The sequence below is a fragment of the Callorhinus ursinus genome, unplaced genomic scaffold (genome assembly GCF_003265705.2).
Source record: "Callorhinus ursinus isolate GAN/ISIS: 27379988/994484 unplaced genomic scaffold, GSC_fseal_2.0 scaffold44, whole genome shotgun sequence".
NCBI classification, from domain to species: Eukaryota; Metazoa; Chordata; class Mammalia; order Carnivora; family Otariidae; genus Callorhinus; species Callorhinus ursinus.
Window position 1 is genome coordinate 4,758,749 of NW_027397106.1, and position 20,401 is coordinate 4,779,149.

Consider the following 20,401-nt stretch of genomic DNA (forward strand, 5'->3'; position numbering starts at 1 on the left):
AAGGGCTGGAGATGCTGGAGAATATTCAGGAAGACACCAGGGGCCTCGGGGCAGCAACTAATTACCAACCAGTACAGATAGATATCCAGATTCTAACAGGAAGAGCAGTACTGGTACAGATCCAAAAATAGCAGCCCAGTTGCAGATCCTGGGGCTCCCAGGGCAAGCTCTCTGGCCAGGCCTCCCTGAGGCATGTCAGAAGGGGTGGGGGGGGTGGCCCAGGTGAAGTGGGGGAGGGGCAGGATGGCCACCAGCCCCCAGCCCCGGCCGGGGATGCTCAGGGTGAGCCATGGCAGACACCCCTGCGGGACGGTGCCAGGCGTGGGCCCCCACTCACCACCGAGAAGTTGTGAGGGCCACAGGGCCCCCCGCAGTAGGAGCAATAGAGCAGCATGTCCTCCAGCCGGTGGCAGGAGCGATTGTAGAAGCGGTGCAGGTTAAAGGGCTCCCCAGAGAAGGCCTCGGGCCCCGGTGGGGCGAGGGGCACCCCAGGGTCATCACTTTCATCCAGCCCCAGCATGGGGGCCAGGTAGAGCAAGTCGGGGTAGCTGAGCTGGGACAGGCGCACGGCATTGGTGTTGCAGAGGGTGACGGCCGGGAAGGCCAGCTCCGTGGTGGCCACCTCGTCCAGCAGAGTCACGTGCGGGTAGCTGAGGTAATAGGCGACGCGGTCCCCCACCTGGCACAAGAAGGCACCCAGGGCCAGGACAAAGGCCACTGCCCACAGGGCCTGCCTCAGCCCTGGACCCTCCTCCACGAAGATGTGGCTGGCGCCGTGCAGGGTGCAGCTGTTGGCAAAGGCCACCAAATCCATGGGCGAATCCCCCTCTCTAGGCTCCTTCCTCACTGCCTCCTCTTCCTTCTCTTCTTCCTCCTCTTCTGATTCTGAGTTGTCCCACTGTTGCTGCCGCTGCCGCTGCCGCTGGTGGGGACCCCAAACATCTCCCAAGGGCCCTGGGCCCTCCTCTCCAGAGGAGAAGGACACAGAGCAGAAGATCTGGATGGGCATCTTCTTCAGAGGCTTCCTGGCCCCTGGGGGATTGGCAGGAGAAGGGAGAAGCAGACAGGATCTCGGGCAGGATCTGGCAGGGCCAGCCACCCAGCCTGAGTCGGCCGGGTCCCGGCAGCCCGGCCAGCCGGCTGTTCTCCCTCGCCCGGGCCTCGGTGGCGGTGTGGCGGAGGTGGGGCGGGGCGTGGAGAGGAGGACCTGCCTGCCCAGCCCGGAGAGGGGAGGGGGAGGGCAGGCGTCTGGGCTGATGAATAATGGATGGCAGTGGGAAAGGGAGGCAGATGGAGAGGAGGGGGGCCAGAGCCCCTTTCCGGTAACCAGCTCCAGCAGGACAGAGAGGGTGGAAGATAGTGGAAACCATGGAAAAGCCTCAGGGCTCCAGGTGAGATGGGCCCTAGCAGATGCCTCTGCTCCCACAGCCCGGAGCAACAGTCCCTGCCCCTCCCTCATGACATTCAAGCCTCCCTGTCACCCTCTCATCTACTCCTCAGCATTTCCTTCGGTCTTCCTACCCCAATTCTGGGTCCTCACCCCCATTCTCACCTGGTGCAGCCGTTCCCCTGAGACCCTGGAGCTCCGTACTCTCTCAGACCTCTAATTCCTCCTTGACTCCCCCTGACTCATAATCTCCCCCCTTCCAGTTATTTCATTGACCACACCCCCACCTTCTCCCAATACACTCCTAAGACCCCAGTTCCCTTTCAGTCACTGCCATGACCCCAATTTACTCTGTTACTTCCTGAACCCTTAATTCCCCTGCAATCATTCATTGCCTTGACCTCCAATTTCCCTCCAGCCAGTCCTTGACCCCATTTATCCTCCCCTCCCTCCCCTGACCCTGGCTGAGCTTCAAGTCAGCACCCTCCCCCATGCTGAGCTGCACTTAGGTCACTCTCCCCTCCTCCACCTTTCCCTTCTGTGGCTTGGGGGGCAGCCCAGGTTCCATTAGCAGAGGTCTCTCACTGACCACAGACTCATTTATGGCCAGTTCCCGGCACCAGGGGGGAGGCACCCTGTCTCTTGCAGCTGAAAAGCTTCCTGGCAGATCACCACTCCCCTCCCAGCTTGCCCACCCCTCACTGGTCCAGGAGAGGAGTTCGAGGAATCCTTTCTGGTAGGTGGAAGAAATTGAGATCAGAGCAATCTGCTAGGTCAGGTGGAGAGTGTCAGGAACCAACCTGGGATGCCCCCCAAAACCCTCATCCCTTGCCCTTCTGAGGGTCCCCTTGCCCCCAGTTTACCATTCTCTGACCCCGGGTCCCTGGCCCCTCTGTGCTCTGGTTACTCAGGGCCACTGACTGAGGAACTTGAGCCACCAGTCAAGTCTCCAGGGCCTAGAAGGTGACCTGAGGGGAGGAGTGTAAGGGAGGGAGGGAGGGAGGGGGAGCATGTTAACCCTTCCTCTGCAGGGCCAGAGACAAAGCAGCGGGGGTCAGATGAGTCTACTTGGGCCTTGTGATTCCTTAACCATCCCACAGCCCCAGGCCCCCTTCCCCTCCTCTTCCCCTCTCCCCCCCTGCTCCTACACCTCTCCCCTTCTCCATTTGCACGCGGGGACCCTGGAGTATGTTGGGGATGGGGGGCAAGACGCCAAGTCGCAGCAGAACTGACTGATGTGGGACCTTTGGCCTCAACTTTGCTGCCAGGGACACAGAGGCCCCAAAAGAAGAGCAGCCTTTGAGATCTGGCTCCTCTCCATCCTTTCCCCATTGTCCTCAGACTGGCCTCCACCTCTTTTGCCTAAACATTGGCCTTCCAACTGGTCTCCCTAACTCCCTGCCTCCCCACAGTTTCTCCCCACCTTATATAATTCTGTATGTAATTCTGACGGTTCTCCAGCCCGGAGACCTTCTTCACTCCTTAGTGCCTCTTGGTGAAACCACCCCCATCTCAGGTAAAGTTATGTGCGGCCCTTGCAACTTACCTTCCAGCCTCCCTTCCCCACCCCTCCACAGCAGTGTAGCCTCCAGCCACCATGCCCTTCTCCCATTCTGCAGACCCGCTAGGCTCATCCACAGCTCCATGCCTTCCCTGGGCTCCATCTGAAGAATTTCTCCTCATTTTTCAAGACCTTGCTCACACATTACCTCACCCGAGAAGCCTTCCCTGACTGCACAGGGCATAGTGAGTACCCACCCAGGAAACAGAATGAAGGGCCCAATTCTGCTCAAGCCCCTTCAGGCATGAGTAGTAACCAATAGCCCCTTGGGGACAGAGACTATGAGAATGAAAGAGCAAGACGCAGGGACCATGTGAGGAAACCAGAACCAAGGAAGACCAGGAACACCCACGGCAACCAGCGAGGTCACTGCAGAGATGAGGAGAGAGATAAACCCTCACCCCACCTCCAGCTGTTGTCCTCAGGCTTCTTCTGCATGAACTAAGAGGTTCCTTTTATGTTTCCTGCCCTGTGTGCATTTGCTTCCCCACTAGCAGACCTCAGCTCTCAGAGAGCTCTGCACGTCATCAGGCTGTGCAGAGGTTAAGTTCTAGGCCTGGATTGGGGGTGGGGAGGCTGCAGCTACCCATGTGTTCCATACCCACTAGAGGGCACTGTTCCTCTCCTTCAGACTTCCTGGAAGGGGAAGCGATTAGACTTCCAGAGGGAAGAAACTAAGGCAGGGGACACTTCCACCACGCGGCTTCACTAGACAGAAGGACATGCACACACAGAGAAGCTTCAGAGGACAGCGCATCCAGGATGGCAGGGCCCGTCTTCCCCCACACCAACACAAAAACCCACACTGCACACCTACACATCACCACACACAGCTCCCTTGTGGGGCAACACACACACACACACACACACACACACACACACACACGCCCCCCCAACCGCAGTTCCTCCCTCCTCTAACATCCTCTCCCGCCTCATCTTGTTCCAGTAGACCAATCCAAACTCTTCACAGTAATGGGAGGTAAGGAGAGTCTCAAGCATCACATGCAGACCTGCAAGCACACAGAGGCCCCAGGAGAAGTGGCCGAGCAGACACCCATGCAGGACAACATCCACTTCTGAATCCTCTGTCCAAGGAGGCAAGTCTTCCCCGGGTCAATCCCTACCCAGTACCACTCTCAAACTGTGTGTGGCAACTCAGTGGTTTCTGACTTTCTCCGCATCTCTTTCTAAACACACCCCCGCACCCCCCGCCTCACTGCTGCCAACATCTGTAGAATGTTTCATGCTTTTCAGTGGCTATCTCATGGGATCCTTATACAACCTACTGAAATAAGCAGGTTTGAGTAACCTCACCCCCATTTGACAAATGAGGAAACTGAGGCACAGTGACCTGTTCAAGTTTCATGGAGAGCAAGTGGTAGGCATGAGATTAGAATTAGATCTCCCCTTGCAAATTCCTCCCTCCTTTATTCTTTCATTTATTAATCAACTATTTCCTGAGTGTCTATGTGCTGAGGACACATGAAGAATATACAATGAACCGGGATCCTGCCCTTGTGGAGCTTACTGTCTAATGGGGAAGACAGACACCATTTTCTAAAATTTGCACAAGTGAATATTTAATTGCAAGTCATGATAAGTGCTATGAAAAGATAATTTGGCTCTATGGGAGGGAGTGACAGAAGGATCTGACCCACCCTAGGGAATCAAAGCAGGTTTCTCTGAGGAAGTGATGCTTGACTTGTGATCTAAAAAATAAGGAGAATAAGGAGGAGTAATTAGGTCTGTATGAGGTGGGGTGGGGGAAGAATATTCCAGAGGGCAGAGTCATGCAAAGGCCCTGAAGACCCCAGGTGGGTTGGGTGGAGAGCTCAGAGGAGGAGAATATAGCTGGAGAGCCAGAGTGGGGTAAGAACAGGCTGGATAAACAGGCAGGACCCAGACCCTTCCAGGGCCTTGAAGGTCACAGCAAAGATTCTGGTCCAAGGACAATGGGAGGTGTGCCATGGAAGGGTTTCAAGTGATCGGAGCAGTGTTTTGAAGAGACAGCTTGGGAACAGCCAGAGGAGGTGCTGGAAGACCTGTCAGGAAACCATCGCGGGTGTAGGTGAGACAGGGAGTGGACCAGCTTGGAATGGGGTGATAGGGTGGAGATGTTTAGGAGCCAAGAGTGGCAGATCCCGTTAAGGGAGGTGAAGGAGATGGAATGTAGGGATGCTTGCTAGTTTGCATAAGAGGCTGAATGGTGGGGTGGCTCACTAGGCCAGGAACACAAGGAAAGGACCAGTTTGGGAGATAAGATGATGAATTTGGCTTTGCGCATGCTGGGTTTTTCGAGCCTCAGGGACATCCAAGTGGAGATGTGAAGGGGGAGATTGGCCACCGGCGCAGAGTCTGGGAGGAAAGAGCTGGATGGAAGCACACATCTGGCCTGCCAGGGTCTAGATGCTGACTAGAGTCATGAGTGAAGACAAGACAGCCCAAGGATAGAAAGTCGAAGGGAAGGAAGGAAGGGAGGGAGGGAGGGAGGGAGGGAAAGAGATCAAGCTTGATTTGTCAATATCCACCAAAGCCAAACAGAATCCCAACCTGTGACTTAACCACAGCCCCTAGTTATATACCCAAAATATGAGTACATAGGACAACCAGAAAACATAAGCAAGAATGTTCATGATAGCTTTATTTATAACAGCCAAAAAACTAGTAACAATCCAAATGTCTAGCAAGAGTAGAACGGACAAATACATTTTGGTGTATTTATATAATGAGATACTACACAGCATTGACAAAGTGCTAACTACCACCACACAGAATGAGACAATCTCAAAGACAAAATCCTAAGCAAAAGAAGACAGGCACAAAAGTGTGCATACTGTATGGAGGGTACTATACTCTAGGAACTTCAAAACAGGTGGAACTTATCTGTACTGACAGAAGTCAGAATAATGGTTAACTCTTGTGGGGTAGTATTGACCGGGAAGGGGCCCAAAGGAAATTTCTGGGGTGTTGGAAATGTTTCACACTTTTTTTTTCTTTTTTGAGAGAGAGAGAGTGTGCGATGAGCGGGGTTGAGGGGAGGGGCAGAGGGAGAGAGAGAATCTCAAGCAGACTCCATGCTGAGCATGGAGCCAGATGCAGGGCTTGATCTCATGACCCTGAGATCATGACCTGAGCTGAAATCAAGAGTTGGACGCTTGATTGAGCCATGCAGGCACCCCAGGAAAGAGCAGCTTAAAAAAGAGGAGGTGGTCAACCATTTTGAATGTTATTGAGAGATTAAGAACAAAAAATGTCTGCAGGATCTGGCCACATGGAGGTCACTGGTGGCCTTAGCTCTAACCGTTTTGGTGGAGTGCTGGGGGCGGGCAGAAGGCAGCCTGAAGTGGATTGGAGAGTGAGTTTGAGATGAGAGAATGAAGACAGTGGAATATATATATATATCATTTTTCAGAATTTTGTCTGGGAAAGGAAATGGGGGGGCTGGAGGGAGCTGTGGAGTTGGGAGACCTTTGGTTTTTGGTTTTTATGTTAAGCTCAACCCTGATACATAGTAAGTGCTCAATAAATGTTAGCTGTTGTAGCTATATATTTCAAGATGAGAGAATCTTAAGCATGTTTCAGTGGCAACTGGTAGATTCCACTGGAGAGGGAGAGACTGACTGTAGACAAGGGAGAGGCAGAATCTTTAGGGTAACATTCCTATACAGGTAGAAGGAGATCAGATGGAAAGACGAGGTTGAGATTTCAGCCTAGAGAGGAGGGATGCTCCCTTCCGAAAGGGGGGAAGGTCTTGGCTGAGGCTTCTATCTTCTCTATGAAGCAGAAGACAAGGTTATCTGCCGAGGGTGCGAGGGGGGCCAGGAAGGGTGGCTGTTTGAGATGAGCGGAGAAGTCTGAAGTAGTCATTGGGGCCAGCAAGGTGACCCGGAAAACAGGGAGTTGCCAGGGGGCACTGCCCCCGCCATTTCAGGATGTTGATCATGAGCACAAGGTGATTTCAAGCTGGTCTGTTGTGTGACCTCCTCTGGCAGAGCCTGGCTGCCCTGGAGCCGCCTGAGGAAAGCCAGTGGTAGGGCCATCCACTAGGGTTGGGGTTTGGCCAAATGGTGCAGTGAAAAGGCAGAGGAGTCAAAAGGCTTTGGTGTGGCCAGCCCGAGTCTGGGGTTCCTTCTCCTTTGCACTCTTGCTTTTGCGTCTTGCCGCCAGCTTCTTTAGAGAGCATGGCAAGCTGGGGGCCGGGCACCCTCCTCCCCCTGCTCCACACACCTGCTCCAGCAGTCACACACAAAGAAGCTGGACTTCGCAGATCTGAAGTCAAGGTCCCACTCTGGCATTCACCGGCTCTGTGACCTCGGGCAAGTCACCCAACATCTCTGGGCCTCGGTTTCCTCATCTCTCAGGTGAAGATATTAATATCTGCCTGCCTCCCAGAATAAGGAGGGTCATGAGCTAAAGTAAAGGGAATTTGTAAATTGCAAAGCTCGACTGGAAGAGATGATTAATTTTGCTGGTATGTGCTCTGCATGCAACCAGAGGTTTGCCTGCACACAGGTTCCCTCCCACAACCACACTAAGTGAGCTGTGTACGCCCCCAAGCACATCCACACACGTCCACTACATACCCTAATCCACATCCACGTTCTTGCACACTCGGGGCACACATGCAGTGAGCATGTCACAGGAAGGCTGAGTCGGCCACTGTCCATGGTCAAGGCCACTGCAGCAGTCTCACCCCAGGGAGGTCCCCAGCCTGGCTGGCTGATGCAACGCATCAATTAGAGACGCACACACTAAGCTACATGGCCCAACCTCTCAGCGCCCCCCTTCCCCCCTGGGACTGCTGCCATGTCAAGGGGGTGAGCATGAGAGAGGTGGGAAAGGTTTTCTTTCCAAGAACTCATAGTAGCTCAGAAAAACTACCACTTGCCCTCCCTCTCCCCTGGGAGTGGCCTTGGAGAGCCTGGGGTGGCAGAGTCTCTCCCCTTACAGTTTCTTAAGGGAACTTCCCCTCTAGGTGAATACACAGCTGTTTCATGCTCATTATACAATTTTCCACGAGGAAGATGTCTGATCCACGTGTCTGGGAAAGTCAGTACCGCACAGCCATCCATGCATGGGCCAGGGCGGGCTTAGCCAGAGCCCCAGAGGCTGAAGGAGGGGCTGCCCCTTGGCAAAGAATAATTTAGCCATCTATTTAGGGCCTCCTTACCTCACAGGAAATTGTGCCTAGAAGCCAGATGGAACTATGCCTAAAATAGAACCCAGGGGGTCCCAGTGTTCAGCCGCATCCTCCACCAGAACTAGGCACCACTTCTCAGTCTTGCTGTCTGCTTCCCAGTTTTGCCTCCCAGAATCCAGGACAAGGGTCCTGACTGGAAGGTTCTCGGCCCGAGGTAAGAAGCTCCCAGAGCTGCCACCTCAGACTTCCAGTGCTGGCAGGCTTGTGCTCCGGGGGCGTGCCCAATGGCAGGCAATGACCCCTGCTGGACAGCAGTGGGCTGCGCACCTGCTAGGGGAGGACAGCTCAGTGGAGACGCCCCTCAGTCTATAAAACTGGAGTTTCTGAATAGCTGAGCTGGGCTGGGGAGATTGGAAGGACTCCACCTAGAAGTCCAGGGTCCTGTGCTACCTGGCACGTGACTCCCTGTTCCCTACAGCTGCCTTTGTTATCATCCCCACCGCTCAGCTTGGAGCCTCCCTGGGAACCGCACTTCACTCTGAGCTCCCTAAGGGCAGGGACTGGGTCTGTCTGTTCACCTCTACACTCTGGCGCCCAGCGCAGGGCCTGGCACTTCGAAGGGGCTCTGTCACAGGAAGGAACCAAGCGGAGCTTTGTGTTTCCAACAACCCGGGTCTCCCACATCATGCCCCCTCTCCCCCAGAACTGAAATTGCCTTCCACAAAGTCGAAGCACGCTCAGAAGCAACCTCCACCCACAGCAAAAACGTGGGACCTCTCGGCAGGCCTCCCCCCTGCTTCTTGGACGCACACCAGGTGCAGCAGTGACCATACCTTTGAGTTTTCCGCAGGCTGGGGCAGGAGAAAGGCCCAAGGCTTGGAAGCGCTCCTCCCCACCCCTGCATTTCTGACTCTGCCCCCAGAGGCACTTAGTTACTTACATCAATTCCCTATTACTTTAGCCAGCAGCCCCGAGATCAATTAACTGAGAGTAGCCTCTTAGCTAACTGCAGTCTGGGAGAGAGGTGCAGTCCAGAACTGCAGGGGAGGAAGGAAGGAAGGAGAGGGAGAGGAGGTGAGAGCGAGGAAACTACGTTATCCAAAGGATGCTGGTGTGTATAGGTGTATGAGAGAGAGAGAGACAGAAAGGCGGGGGGAGAGAGAGGGAGAGGGAGAGAGAGAGAGACCCCACCTGGGTCCCCTGGATTCTTGCAACTGCCTCCACTCCAGTCTCCTCCCTCCAACCTCAGGTACTTCGGAGGGAGAGAGAGAAAGGAAGGATAAGTCTGGAAGGTTAACCTCTCCACTCCAGCCTCTCTTCTGTCCCGCTGCAATCTGTGCATGCTCCCCTTCCTGCCTCCCCCCACACCCCCCACAAAGACCACCAGGCCTCTGCCCCTGGGCAGGGTGGCTCAGGACCCTCCTGCTCTCTACAGCAGTCTGGGCAGCATTTTCCTTCAGCAGCCCTCCAACTCCCTGCTAGCTGGAGGGAAGAGACCCAGGTAGTGAGGCTGGGCCCTCCCCCAGGGACTCCTGGTTTGAGCTGCTATGGGGTGGGAGGCAGGCGAGGCAAGCTAGGGTGTGTGGGTGTGAGGGGTGTCAGTGAAGGGGCAGAGCTAAGTCGGGGATAAGGAAGCCCTCATGCTGGCCTGGCTCTCTCTGGGACCTGCCATCCCTGGCTCAGCTTGCTTTAAGATGGCCTCTCCCACCCCTCTCCAGGTCCCAGGATCACCCACCTACACCCACTGCTTCTATCAGCTTCTCATCCCTGTAGATGCTCCAGAAGAGTCCTGTCCCCCTCCGGAACCTTGAGGGGATTTCCGTGCCCATCCCCCTCACTCCATCTCTCCTCTACGGAATTCCTGCCTCCACTCCAGGGTCCTGGGGGGACTCCTATGGACCCCCTCAAGGATTCGTGTCCCCTATCCCTTGTCCCCCAATTCCACCCTCTCCTGAGAGAGAATACTGTCTCCACTGCCTACCCACCCCCAAGATTTCCATTTTCTGCCCTCCCCTTCCTTCTCTTCCAGTGTCCAGAAATTAATTCCGCACTCTCTCTCCCCCAGGCAAAGGCTCTGGGTCTCAGCTGGAGGAGGAGGATGGCATGGGGCTGACTGGGCAGCCATCTGCCAGCCCCCTCCCCTTGGGGCTGCTCAGCATTCCAGCCACATAGGCGCTACCACTGCCAGGGACAGATAAGGTGCAGCTGGAGGCTGGCACCAGCTGCGACTGTGCTCACTCCCTCCGGCCCCCACCCAGACACGGGCACACAGCTGCGCCCCTGGTCCCCCACCATGGAGCCCCTGCCCTGCCTTGGCCTGACTGGCCTTGAGGTGGGGTGGGAGAGCAGAGCCTCAGACCCCTGGCAACCAAGCATCCCATCTCAAAGGAAAAGAGGTGGCCAGGGAAGAGGGGTCCTTGAGAGTGGGTCGTTGGTTGCTTTTTTGGGAGCTCAGGAGAGAGCTACTAAGGTGGACCCTCTGCCTCTTCAGTCTGAAACCAGTTTCTCCCAGATTTAGCCCAGGTTTCCCATATTTATCCCCACTCTCCCAAGCTGACTCAGCTAAAGCTGGGGGATGGACCCAGTCAAACACTCTGTGACCACCAGTCCATCCCCCTGTGGTTGAGCTGGATTCAGAAGCACATCTGAGGGGGAACGCTCATCACTGCAGACCCCTGCCGGAGGAGGGACCAGAATATGCTCCTTCCTATGCCTCCTGAACTGTCCTCCATGAGAAGGGTTCTCACAAGTTGGATGATCTTGGCCCTTGGAAACCCACAGCATACTTCACATGTACCTGTGCACATTTTGTTTTGCAAAAACTTTGAGCCAGGACTTGGACTTCCAGTTAGAACCTCTGTTTCAAAGCAGCAGAAGATGCCAAGACGGTCTCTCCTAAGCTCTGACCCAATAGGCAAATGTTTTCTGTCAGTGCCACATCTGTCCAGGGGCTAGATACACACCTTTTGACCTAGCAGAGAATGGCAAGGATGGAGAGGCAGATGTTAACTATTAGACCAAAGGAGAAGAGAGAGAAGGTGGAGCCTGTCTATGCCCCTTGGTACCAGGGAGCTGGGGGAGGGTGCTGGAGCCCTTCTTTTCCCCCAGGGAGATGTCAGACATGGACTCACAACCAAACTCCCATCTGTGTAGGAACATCCATAAGGGCAGAAGTGGTAGAGTTCCTGACACAGAAACATTGACAGGGAGGTCAATGAGAGAGGGTAGAAGGAGGGGCTGAGAGCCTTGGGTGCAGCCAGATTCTGGGTCAAGTCTTTGACATGGGCTCAAAAACATAAAAAACCTAGTCTTCCCTGGCAACCCAGAACCCAGAAACGCCAGTGCTGGGCCTGCCTGCAGGCTACTAGCTCTCATATCTCCCCCCACCCCAACCTCACGCAAGAGGAAGAACTCAGATTGCTCCAGAACTTTGTGAATCAGTCATAACTCCATCTGACTACTTAGAATTGTCCCCTCAGATAACATGGACCAGTCACATTTCAGTATCTCCATTTTCATGAACCTAACATGTCCTAGCGTCACCACCTGGAATCTTTCTGGACCTGAGGGACAAATGGAGCCTCAATTAAACACTTTCTATGGACTGTTGTACCCCCACATTATACCTTCTCAGGTTGAGCCAAGTATTCTGCCCTTCATCCAATACTACAAACCATCCAAGCTAATGGGTTTTCTCTTCCTTGCTGCTCCCTTCTGCCGTGTATTGGGTATGCTGGGGAGGAAGAAGGCTCTGCCTTTCACCCTCAGTTAACTCCTACTACTCATTGGTACATAGTTGGTGAGCCTGGGAACCCCTTGGTCTCAGGCTCTGGAGAATCCAGGACTTTCCCTGTTTTGAGAAAGGATAAGAGGGAAGTGGTTAATGCATCACCCTATGCTCCCCGTCAGCTTGGCTCAGCAAGGAGTATGGTCATGTAACCTTTGTCTGGCAGGATTGACAAAGGCCCACAAAACTGGTCTGCAGAGCGGCTTAAAGAGATTGGGAATTCTTGTGTAACCTCAGCAGGAAGAAAACAAGCATGACCACGGCTCCAACATTTCTACACAAACAAATGGGGTTCATGCTCCCATAATGCTAGGAAGAAGCAAGCAAGGAGGGGAGAAAATGAGCAGGGAGAAAAGGGAGTCTCTGAGAACAGAGAATTAGGGGCGGGCATGGAGAGCTAAGGGGTACTAGGGGAGACTGGTTTTTCAAAGAGCAATCACCAGAATCGGAAGTGATTCACGAGGACTCCAGGGTCAGCAACAGTAACAAAAAGAGCACACTAGGTTGGAACTTTACAAGACATGAGTTCTAATCCTGAACCTGTCACTAACCAGCTACTTGAGCTCAGGCAACTCATTCCACCTCTCTGTGTCTCAGTTTGTGCATCTGTAAAATAGACATAATATGGCTATTTATCCCGGGGATTGAAGGAGAGCCTACAAAGCATTCTGAAGAGTTACAAGCATCAGCCTCTCATCTGCTGTTATTTTTCACATCTGGCTTCAGGTCCTCTGGTCCCTTTCCAGCCTCTGGCTGGTTGTAACCTCTCGGGAGCCTGTATGAATTGCCCAGGATCAGCTGGCACATGAGATACAAGTCAGTTCCCCTAACCCTCCCCAGGATGCTGGCTTTGAGGCAGCCCCATCTGTGGGGAGTGGTGGGTGGGTCTGTGGGGCAGCTCCATTTTTTTTCTAAGATTTTATTTATTTATTTGACAGAGAGAGAGAGAGAGCTCAGGCATATACAAGCAGGGGGAGTAGCAGGCAGAGGGATAGGGAGAAGCAGGCACCCCGCAGAGCAGGGAGCCCGAGAGTGAGATGCGGGCTTGATCCCAGGACCCTGGGATCATGACCTGAGCCGAAGGCAGATGCTTAACTGACTGAGGGGCATCTCCATTTTAAGAAGCAAGGAGATGAAAAAAAGAAGAAGAAGAAGAAGAAGCAAAGGGAGCCTCCAGTTCGGCCATCACTGTGTACCCCAAATAATCTCTCCTTCCTCAGACCCTGGCTCTTGTTGGCCAGGGGGAGACCCAATCAGACAGTATGCATGTGTGTGTGGGAGAGGGTGGCACAGAGAGAATTACCTGTCTAGCTATGTAAGAGAAAGCTTCCCTTACTTCCCATGTTTCATGGTGCTTCTCTAACTTAAATTCAAATCACCTGTTAAAATGCAAATTCTTATTCAGTAGGTCTGGGAAGTCAGGTGGCTCAGTCCTGCAGTTCTTTCAATTTCCCAGGTGATGGTCCTCAGACCTCATTTCAAGTAACAAGGCTGCAGCTTACCCACCACCACATCCAACTCTGACACCTGTGGCCCAAAAAGTAAGCGTGACGGGGTGGGTGTCATGCCAGGCTCTGTGTGTGTGTGTGTGTGTGTGTGTGTGTGTGTGTGTGTGTGTGTGTGTGTGAACCTCTGTGTGTTGTGCACTGAGCGCTCTTTTTCCTGTCATCGTGGTCATGAGGCTGATGCTGAGGCCCTCACACAGAGCAAATGGACCCCTGTGCTGAACCAAGTCCTCTCCTGACAGAAGCAAACCCCAGGGACACACGGCTTCCTCTCCGGAGTAGCAAGCTTGACGGGAGGCCCTGGGCTCCTAATCCTCTCCTCCTCCTCAGGGGGCAGGACTGACTCCTGCCCCACACCAGGGGACTCACTCACCACCTTGAAGTCTTCAGCGCTGCAGACCTCCCCCCGGAAGTGGCAGGAGAGCAGCATGTCTCGAATGTCGTGCCCCGCGCGGTCGTAGAACTCGCGCATGTTGAAGGGCTTGGGCTTGAAGCTGCGGAAGTTGGCCTTGTCCTGCAGGATCTCCAGCTGCTTTTCATCTGCCATCTGTGTGTCCGGTATCTCATACCTGGAGGCCAGGGGTGAGTGGTGAATGGATCAGCATGACCTCCCATACCTGCCTCCATTTGGCCTCCAGGGTCCCATATCCAACCTTGGGGGAGGTGGTGGCAGGGATCCATCTGGGGTCAACCATCAGCCCCGGGGAACTGGCCTGGGCATAGGCACAGAAGAGCTGGGTGTGTCCAGAGGACCTGCCCCATGGGGTCTGAAAAGACATTAGGACGTGCAGTGGCGGCATGGGTAAGGGAGGGGTGGGCAGAGAGATCAAGGCAGGGACTGTCTTTTATACTACAGTCTCCACCCTTTAAAGATGGTCTGCCCCCAGCCCTCAAGTGAGGAGAAGATCAAGACACAGTGGCAGGAGGGTGGCAAAGGTCACTCCAGAGAGGCTGCTGATGTCTCACAGCTCAGGCTGGGTAGGGGCAGAACTGTTTGGGACTACGCTGCGATCGGAGATTGGGTGCTCTTAATTGCGTTGCTCAGCAGTACCCCGATTCCTTTGCTGTGAGTGGCAGGTTTGGGGGTGCCTGAGAGTTAAGACAGGGTGGTCCAGGCTCTATGGTGGGTTTCAAGAGGCAAGCACCTGAGGGGGGTACCCAGGAGCTGGGGTGCATGCAACTCCGGGAGCCCAGTGAGCAGCCGGGTGGGAGCCACCCACCTGTTGTTGAGCAGGGCCAGCAGCTCCCCAGCGTGGTACAGGTCATTCTTGGAGACTTGGCTGAAGCGGAACTCGTTGAGGTTGCACAGCGTGACGGCGGGGAAGGTGAGCTGGGAGGCGGCCACCTCGTCAAGCTTGGTGACGTGGTGGTAATGGAAGTAGTACTGCACCCGCTCGGTGCACACACACAGCAGCACAGCCAGCGAGCCCAGGAAGCACAGGGCCCAGAGCGCCCGCTTCAGAGACAGCCGCTCGTAGGAGAAGATGTGCGCCAGGCCGTGCAGCGTGGAGCTGCTAGCGAAGGCCTGGATGCTCACCGGCTGGACGCCGCCCGCCTCCTCCTCCTCCGCCTTCAGTTCCATCCTGACCGAGGGGATCCTGGGGAAGGGGGCGGGGAGAGTCTATTATCCTGAGATAAGAGTACACATGGGGGTCCCTGCAAAGGCATCCATTCGGGATCCCCATCGCCAGAGGTCACTGCCTCTGGGGCAGGAGACTTCCCTCGTGTGTGAGCCCAGAGGTGGCTGACCAAGGGACGCACTCCTGGAAAAGGGTTCCTCCAAATGCAGGGGCTCTGGGGTCAGCTCAGGCCAAGAGAATGCTCTCCCAGGAAAGCTTCCCAGGCCAGGGGAGACCCCAGATGTAGACATCCGAGAGCGAGAGGGAAGTCCCAATATTTTTCCACAGGCAGGCACAGGAGTTCCCTCCAGATGTGGGGTCACTCTGGGACAGGAATGTCCACCCCATCCTGGAGACAAAAACTCGCCCAGACGGACAGAACCCAGGGTCAGGAGCTCCTGGCCAAGGATGTCCCCAGGACTGGGTTTTCACCCGGGTAAGCTAAACCTGGGCTAAAAACCCCTCAGGGAGGAGGGGAGGGGCCCAGCCCGAGTCCTCACCTGCGGGCGTCTCCAGTTTTAACGGCGCAGGCGGTGTCTATGTGGGGGGGGGGGGGGGGGGGGGGGGGGGCAGCCCGAGGTGGATGCATGGTGGCGGGGAGCGCGGTTCCCTATGATAGCTAGCTGTCCCCGCCCCGGACGCAACCCCCCTCCAGTCCAGCTTCTCGACGCAGCCAGATCCCCTGCTCGGCCCCCGCCCCCCTCCCCAGCCACCGAGCCGCCCCAGCAGCTGGGGAAAGCGAGAGGGGAGGAAAGTCCTGGCTTCGGGGAGCTGGGGAGTCCTGCAGCCAAAGGCGGGGGTATCGGAGACCCACCTGAGGGGGCTTCGGGAACCCGGCAAGCCGCGGCGGGTCCTGGGGCGCGGGGCCGGACGCGGGCTCAGCGCCGAGCCGCGAAGGGGCTCATGGCCCGGAGCGGGAGCCCGCGGCTGCCGCGGCACGCCGCGCAGAGCCCTGCAGGGAGCGGCCCGCCCGGCCCGGCTCGGCTCGGCTCCGTCCGCTCGCCCGCGCGCGCTCGCTCGCTCGCCCGCCTCGGCTCGGTCTGCCCGGGCTCGGCGCGGTGCGCGGTGCTCTCAGCCCCGGGATCTGCAGGGATCCATCGTCCGGCCGGGAGGCGGCGGGAGGGAAGGCGGAGGGGGGAGGGGAGAGGGTGCGCGTGCGCGCCTACGAGTGTCTGCGAGGGTGTCTCTGGGCCGGTGTGTGCGCGGGGCCCCCGGACGCGGGAGCGGGACCGAGGGCTCCCCCGCCCCACCGCTGCCTCGCCCCCTCCTCCCGGCCGCTCTCCGTGGCTCTGCCTCCCTCCGGTCCGGGAGCCGTCTCCCTGCCTGCGAGGCCCTATGGCTCGTGTGTGTGACTATGTGTGGCGTGTGTGCGCGCGCGCGCGTCCCCCGCGCGCGAGAGGGAGGGAGTCAGCCCCCAGCGTCCCCCTCCCCGCGCTGTCTCCTTCGGATCGATGCTCCTGCCTCTGCTGCTGCTTCTTCTGGTGGCGCGTGCGCACACACACACACACACACACACACACACACACACGCAAGCTCCGAGTCACACTTGACTGATTCAAGCACTTGCTCGTATGGAGACACACTCATAAGACCAGAGTCACACCACGCCACTCACAGTCACACACACACACACACACACACACACACACACACCACAGATATCACACATCCCAGAGGTCTGGCCTACAGGGTAGGCACTCAGGAGCTTACACTTATTCACACCTGTTCTTCTCTCTGCTCCCACCTATGTGTGACATGTACACACATGCACAGATGTAAACAAACACAGCTTGGCTGCCCAAACCTCATCCTTGTAGCCTTGGGCTTGCCTTTACAGGGTGGCCTGTTTGCAGCCCCTCACTGCCAAACCTCTAAAGAAGGAGCATAGAGACAAAAGAGATAGCCAGAGGTCAAGGGAATTTGGACAGAAGTCAAGAAGCAGGGAAAGGGAAGGGGGTGGGATGAGGTGGGAAGGTGGTGGGTTAGGAGGGTGGTGATGGACAGGATGAGGAAGGGATGGAAGGAGGAGCTGTACTCAGGAATGGAGCAGAATTCTGGGGCACTAAGCCCAGGCCTGGGGGCTGCTCCTATAGCTCTCACTTCTCTCCTTCTCTCTCTCCCTCCCTTCTCCTCCCTGAGAGGCCTTGGGGGGCCCTCCCTATCCAATTAACAGAGAAGGAGCAATCAAAGGGAAGTTGTTAATTTGCTGATGCTCATTAGGGGCTCTTAGCACGGAGACTGTTGAGGTCTGATGGTGTCAGATGAGGAAGAGGGGGTGTGGGGGACTAGAATTCTGTCTCTAGCAACTCCTTCAATCCACTTGCAGGTTGGCACAGCTCTGGCAGAAGGAAGGTGAGAGATGTGTTCCCAGGGCTTTAAGTGAGAAGAAAGAACTTGTAATGAGAAGAGTCTGGCACAATGGAAAGAAGTTGGATGAGAAGTTGTGAGGTGTTGGGGGCAGGGGGTACATGAGAAACCAGAGAAGGGAGCTGGAGATCCCTATAGAGGGTGTGGGCTTAGGACCCCAGGAGGGAGAGTGGGATCCATTTACTAGGGGCCTGCTCATGGTGCTGCCAAAGGGAAGGGAGGATCTTGGTTTCTGGTCTTGAGTTGGGGAGCTGTCCAGCAGCACCAGGCAGTGCTGGAGGGCTGCCATACCCCTGGGTAGCCACTGGGTGGCAGCACTGTTCCAGATACTTAGAATCAACCCAAGGGGGCATTTGGAAGTGGGAATTTGGCCCCAAACAGGGACGGGGGAAGTATGGGGCAGGATTCTTGAATTCCAAGTGTCTCAGGGGAGGGGAGGACCATCTTGGAGCATCTGTAATTCCCATAACTCCCCACCCTCGCAGGTTGAGTGACACATGGAGCTTCCTCAAATGGCTGCAAATTGCTTCAGTCACCTGGGATGTTATTGAGGGAGCAGCGGGGGTGGAAGGAAGGTGATGAGGTGAGGTGGAGGCAGACAAGGACTAATCGAGGCCAACGAACAGCCTCAAGAGTCTGAGGGAAGATAAAAGTTGTGAATCAGGTAATCTCATCTTCCAGAACTGGCCCTGTCATTCATTAGCATGGGCAGGTCTCTTGACCTCTCTGAGCTCAGTTTCCTCATCTGTGAGATGGGGATAATCTTTATTTCACAGGAATTTCTGAGGATTACATAAGCTAATGCACAGAAAGTGGTAGCACATTAGCTTGTACCTAGTAAATCTCCAATAAGTAACTACTATTAGTAGCATTAGTGTTTAGATCCAGCCATAAAAGCACCAGCGCAGCCAAATCAGGGCAGAATCTGAGAGAGGTTCTCAACCCAGGCTGTACATTTGAATCATCTAGGAAGCTTTTTAAAGTGATGCTGTGGCTCCACCTTAGTCCAATTAAATCAGAATCTCTGAGTGTGGGGCTCAGATTTCCCAACTTTTCAAGACCCCTAATATATAGCAGCCAGTCTTGAGAAACCTCGATCTTGAGAATCCACAGGTCTGACTCAAGGCTTCAGTATGGTTCTTTGTATGACAGGCCCAGACTCAGAAGTTCTTTCTTTCTTTTTTGTTTTTTAAAGATTTTATTTATTTGAGAGAGTGAGCAGGTGCCTGGGTGGCTCAGTCGGTTGTGCATCCGGCTTCGGCTCAGGTCATGATCTCAGGGTCCTGGGCTTGAGCCCTGGATCTCATGCATTGGGCTTCCTGCTCAGTGGGGAGCCTGCTTCTCCCCCTCCCTCTGCCCCTCTCCCGTGTGTGCGCTCTCTCTCTCAATAAATAAAAAAAAATCTTTAAAAAAAAGAGACAGAGCACACGAGTGGGGGTGGGGTTGGGGGAAGGGCAGAGAGAGAAGCAGACTCCCTGCTGAGCAGGGAGCTCAGGCGGGCCTCAATGCAGGGGCGAGGCTTGATCCCAAGACCCTGGGATAAGGACCTGAGCCCAAGGCAGATGCTTAGCCGATTGAGCCACCCAGGCGCCCTGGAAGTTCTTTCTTATGCACAACCTAAGTACATCATGTTTTTGTTTCCTCTTCATTTGAAGTGAGATGGATCCCCCCCCCCCCCCCCCCGCACAGATTTCCCCCCCATCCCTGCCCTGTACATTTCGGCAAACCTACACTGTGTGAAATCCCAGGATTGGCCCTGGGGACATGGTGAGGAGTGGCATAGTCACTGTCTTCAGAATTCTCCAGTGTTGGGCGCCTGGGTGGCTCAGTTGGTTAAGCGACTGCGTTTGGCTCAGGTCATGATCCTGGAGTCCCGGGATCGAGTCCCGCATCGGGCTCCCTGCTCAGCGGGGAGTCTGCTTCTCCCTCTGACCCTCCCCCCTCTCATGTGCCCTCTCTCTCTCTCATTCTCGCTCTCTCAAATAAATAAAATCTTTAAAAAAAATTAAAAAAAATAAAATTTTCCAGTGTCAAAGGAGAGGTGGATGTGTTGACAAGTGACTCTAGTGCAAAGGCCAGGAGTGAAAATGAGGGATGGGCCAGGGCTGCCGGCAGAGAGTGGCAGAGGGGCAAGTCATACTGACAGCGGTTTGGGTTGCAAGGATGAGGAAAAGGGGAAGTTGACGTAGCAAGATGGTATTTGAGGGATCCAAGGACTGTGATTAGTGTCCCACTGCTCCTTTCTGCTTCTCTGGACCCACCTACCCCTTATGCAGGATGTGACAGATCCGAGCTCCTTCAGCCTCCTCCCAGTCCCTTGCCCACACTTTCCTCCTCTCTGGCTTCTATAGTCCCTAGATCTCAGTGCCCTTTCTGCCCTGGGGCTGAGAGAAAAGTAGGCCTGGAAATATTCCTCCCTCCACTGGCATGAGACATCTGGCCAGGACTCCCCACCCCCCGCCACCAGAGCTTTGGCCTGCTGACCTGGGATTCAAATCCCACCTCTGTCACACCAGTGCTGTGTGATTATGGACAAGTTACTCAACCTGTCTGAGCCTCACTCTTTCAACAAGCCATAAAATCTGGCTAAAGCTCACAATGATGAAATAATGTGTGCCTAGTAAACAGTAGGTGTTCCATCAATAGTAGCAAGTATTATTTTCATCCCGGAGAGGCTGATGGGGGCAAATTCCCCATGGACACTTCCTTTGCAGATGGCCCCATCTGCTCTAGGTACAGAAGCATCCTCCAGCCTCTCAGAGACAAGGGGGAAGGGAGGAGGGCAAAGAGGGGGGCGAAACCCCCTGGGACTCCCAGGCAGCTCTTCTCTGCTCCCCCATGCGTGAAATCACACAAGCCCCAATCTGTCTGCATCCACTTCATCTGCCAGCTCAGCAAATGCAGAGACAGTTAAGGAGTTAATTAGCAGGCGGGTGGGAAGGGGCTGTGGACCTGAGGCTGATGGGACCCATCAACACACTCCTCCCTCACCCCTCTGGGTTCCCTGTCGCCCCCTGTGATCCTCATCCCCCCCC

At 55.2% G+C, this 20,401-nt stretch overlaps 1 protein-coding gene across 4 annotated transcripts in view; it reads right to left on the minus strand.

Annotated features, from left to right (window-relative positions):
• The window catches only part of ASIC1 (acid sensing ion channel subunit 1), a 46,202-nt gene that overhangs the window by 8,254 nt on the left and 17,547 nt on the right, over positions 1-20,401 (minus strand). For 2 of the 4 annotated variants that reach the window (XM_073882006.1, XM_025882679.2), the window contains exon 1: positions 338-8,096. In XM_073882006.1, the coding sequence (XP_073738107.1) occupies positions 338-1,459 (1,122 nt within the window). In that variant the 5' untranslated portion in view covers positions 1,460-8,096. Of the gene's footprint in view, positions 1-337; positions 8,097-13,753; positions 13,950-14,600; positions 14,979-15,813; positions 16,339-20,401 lie in introns of those variants that run through there. The other 2 variants (XM_025882680.2, XM_073882007.1) reach the window with 2 other exon arrangements.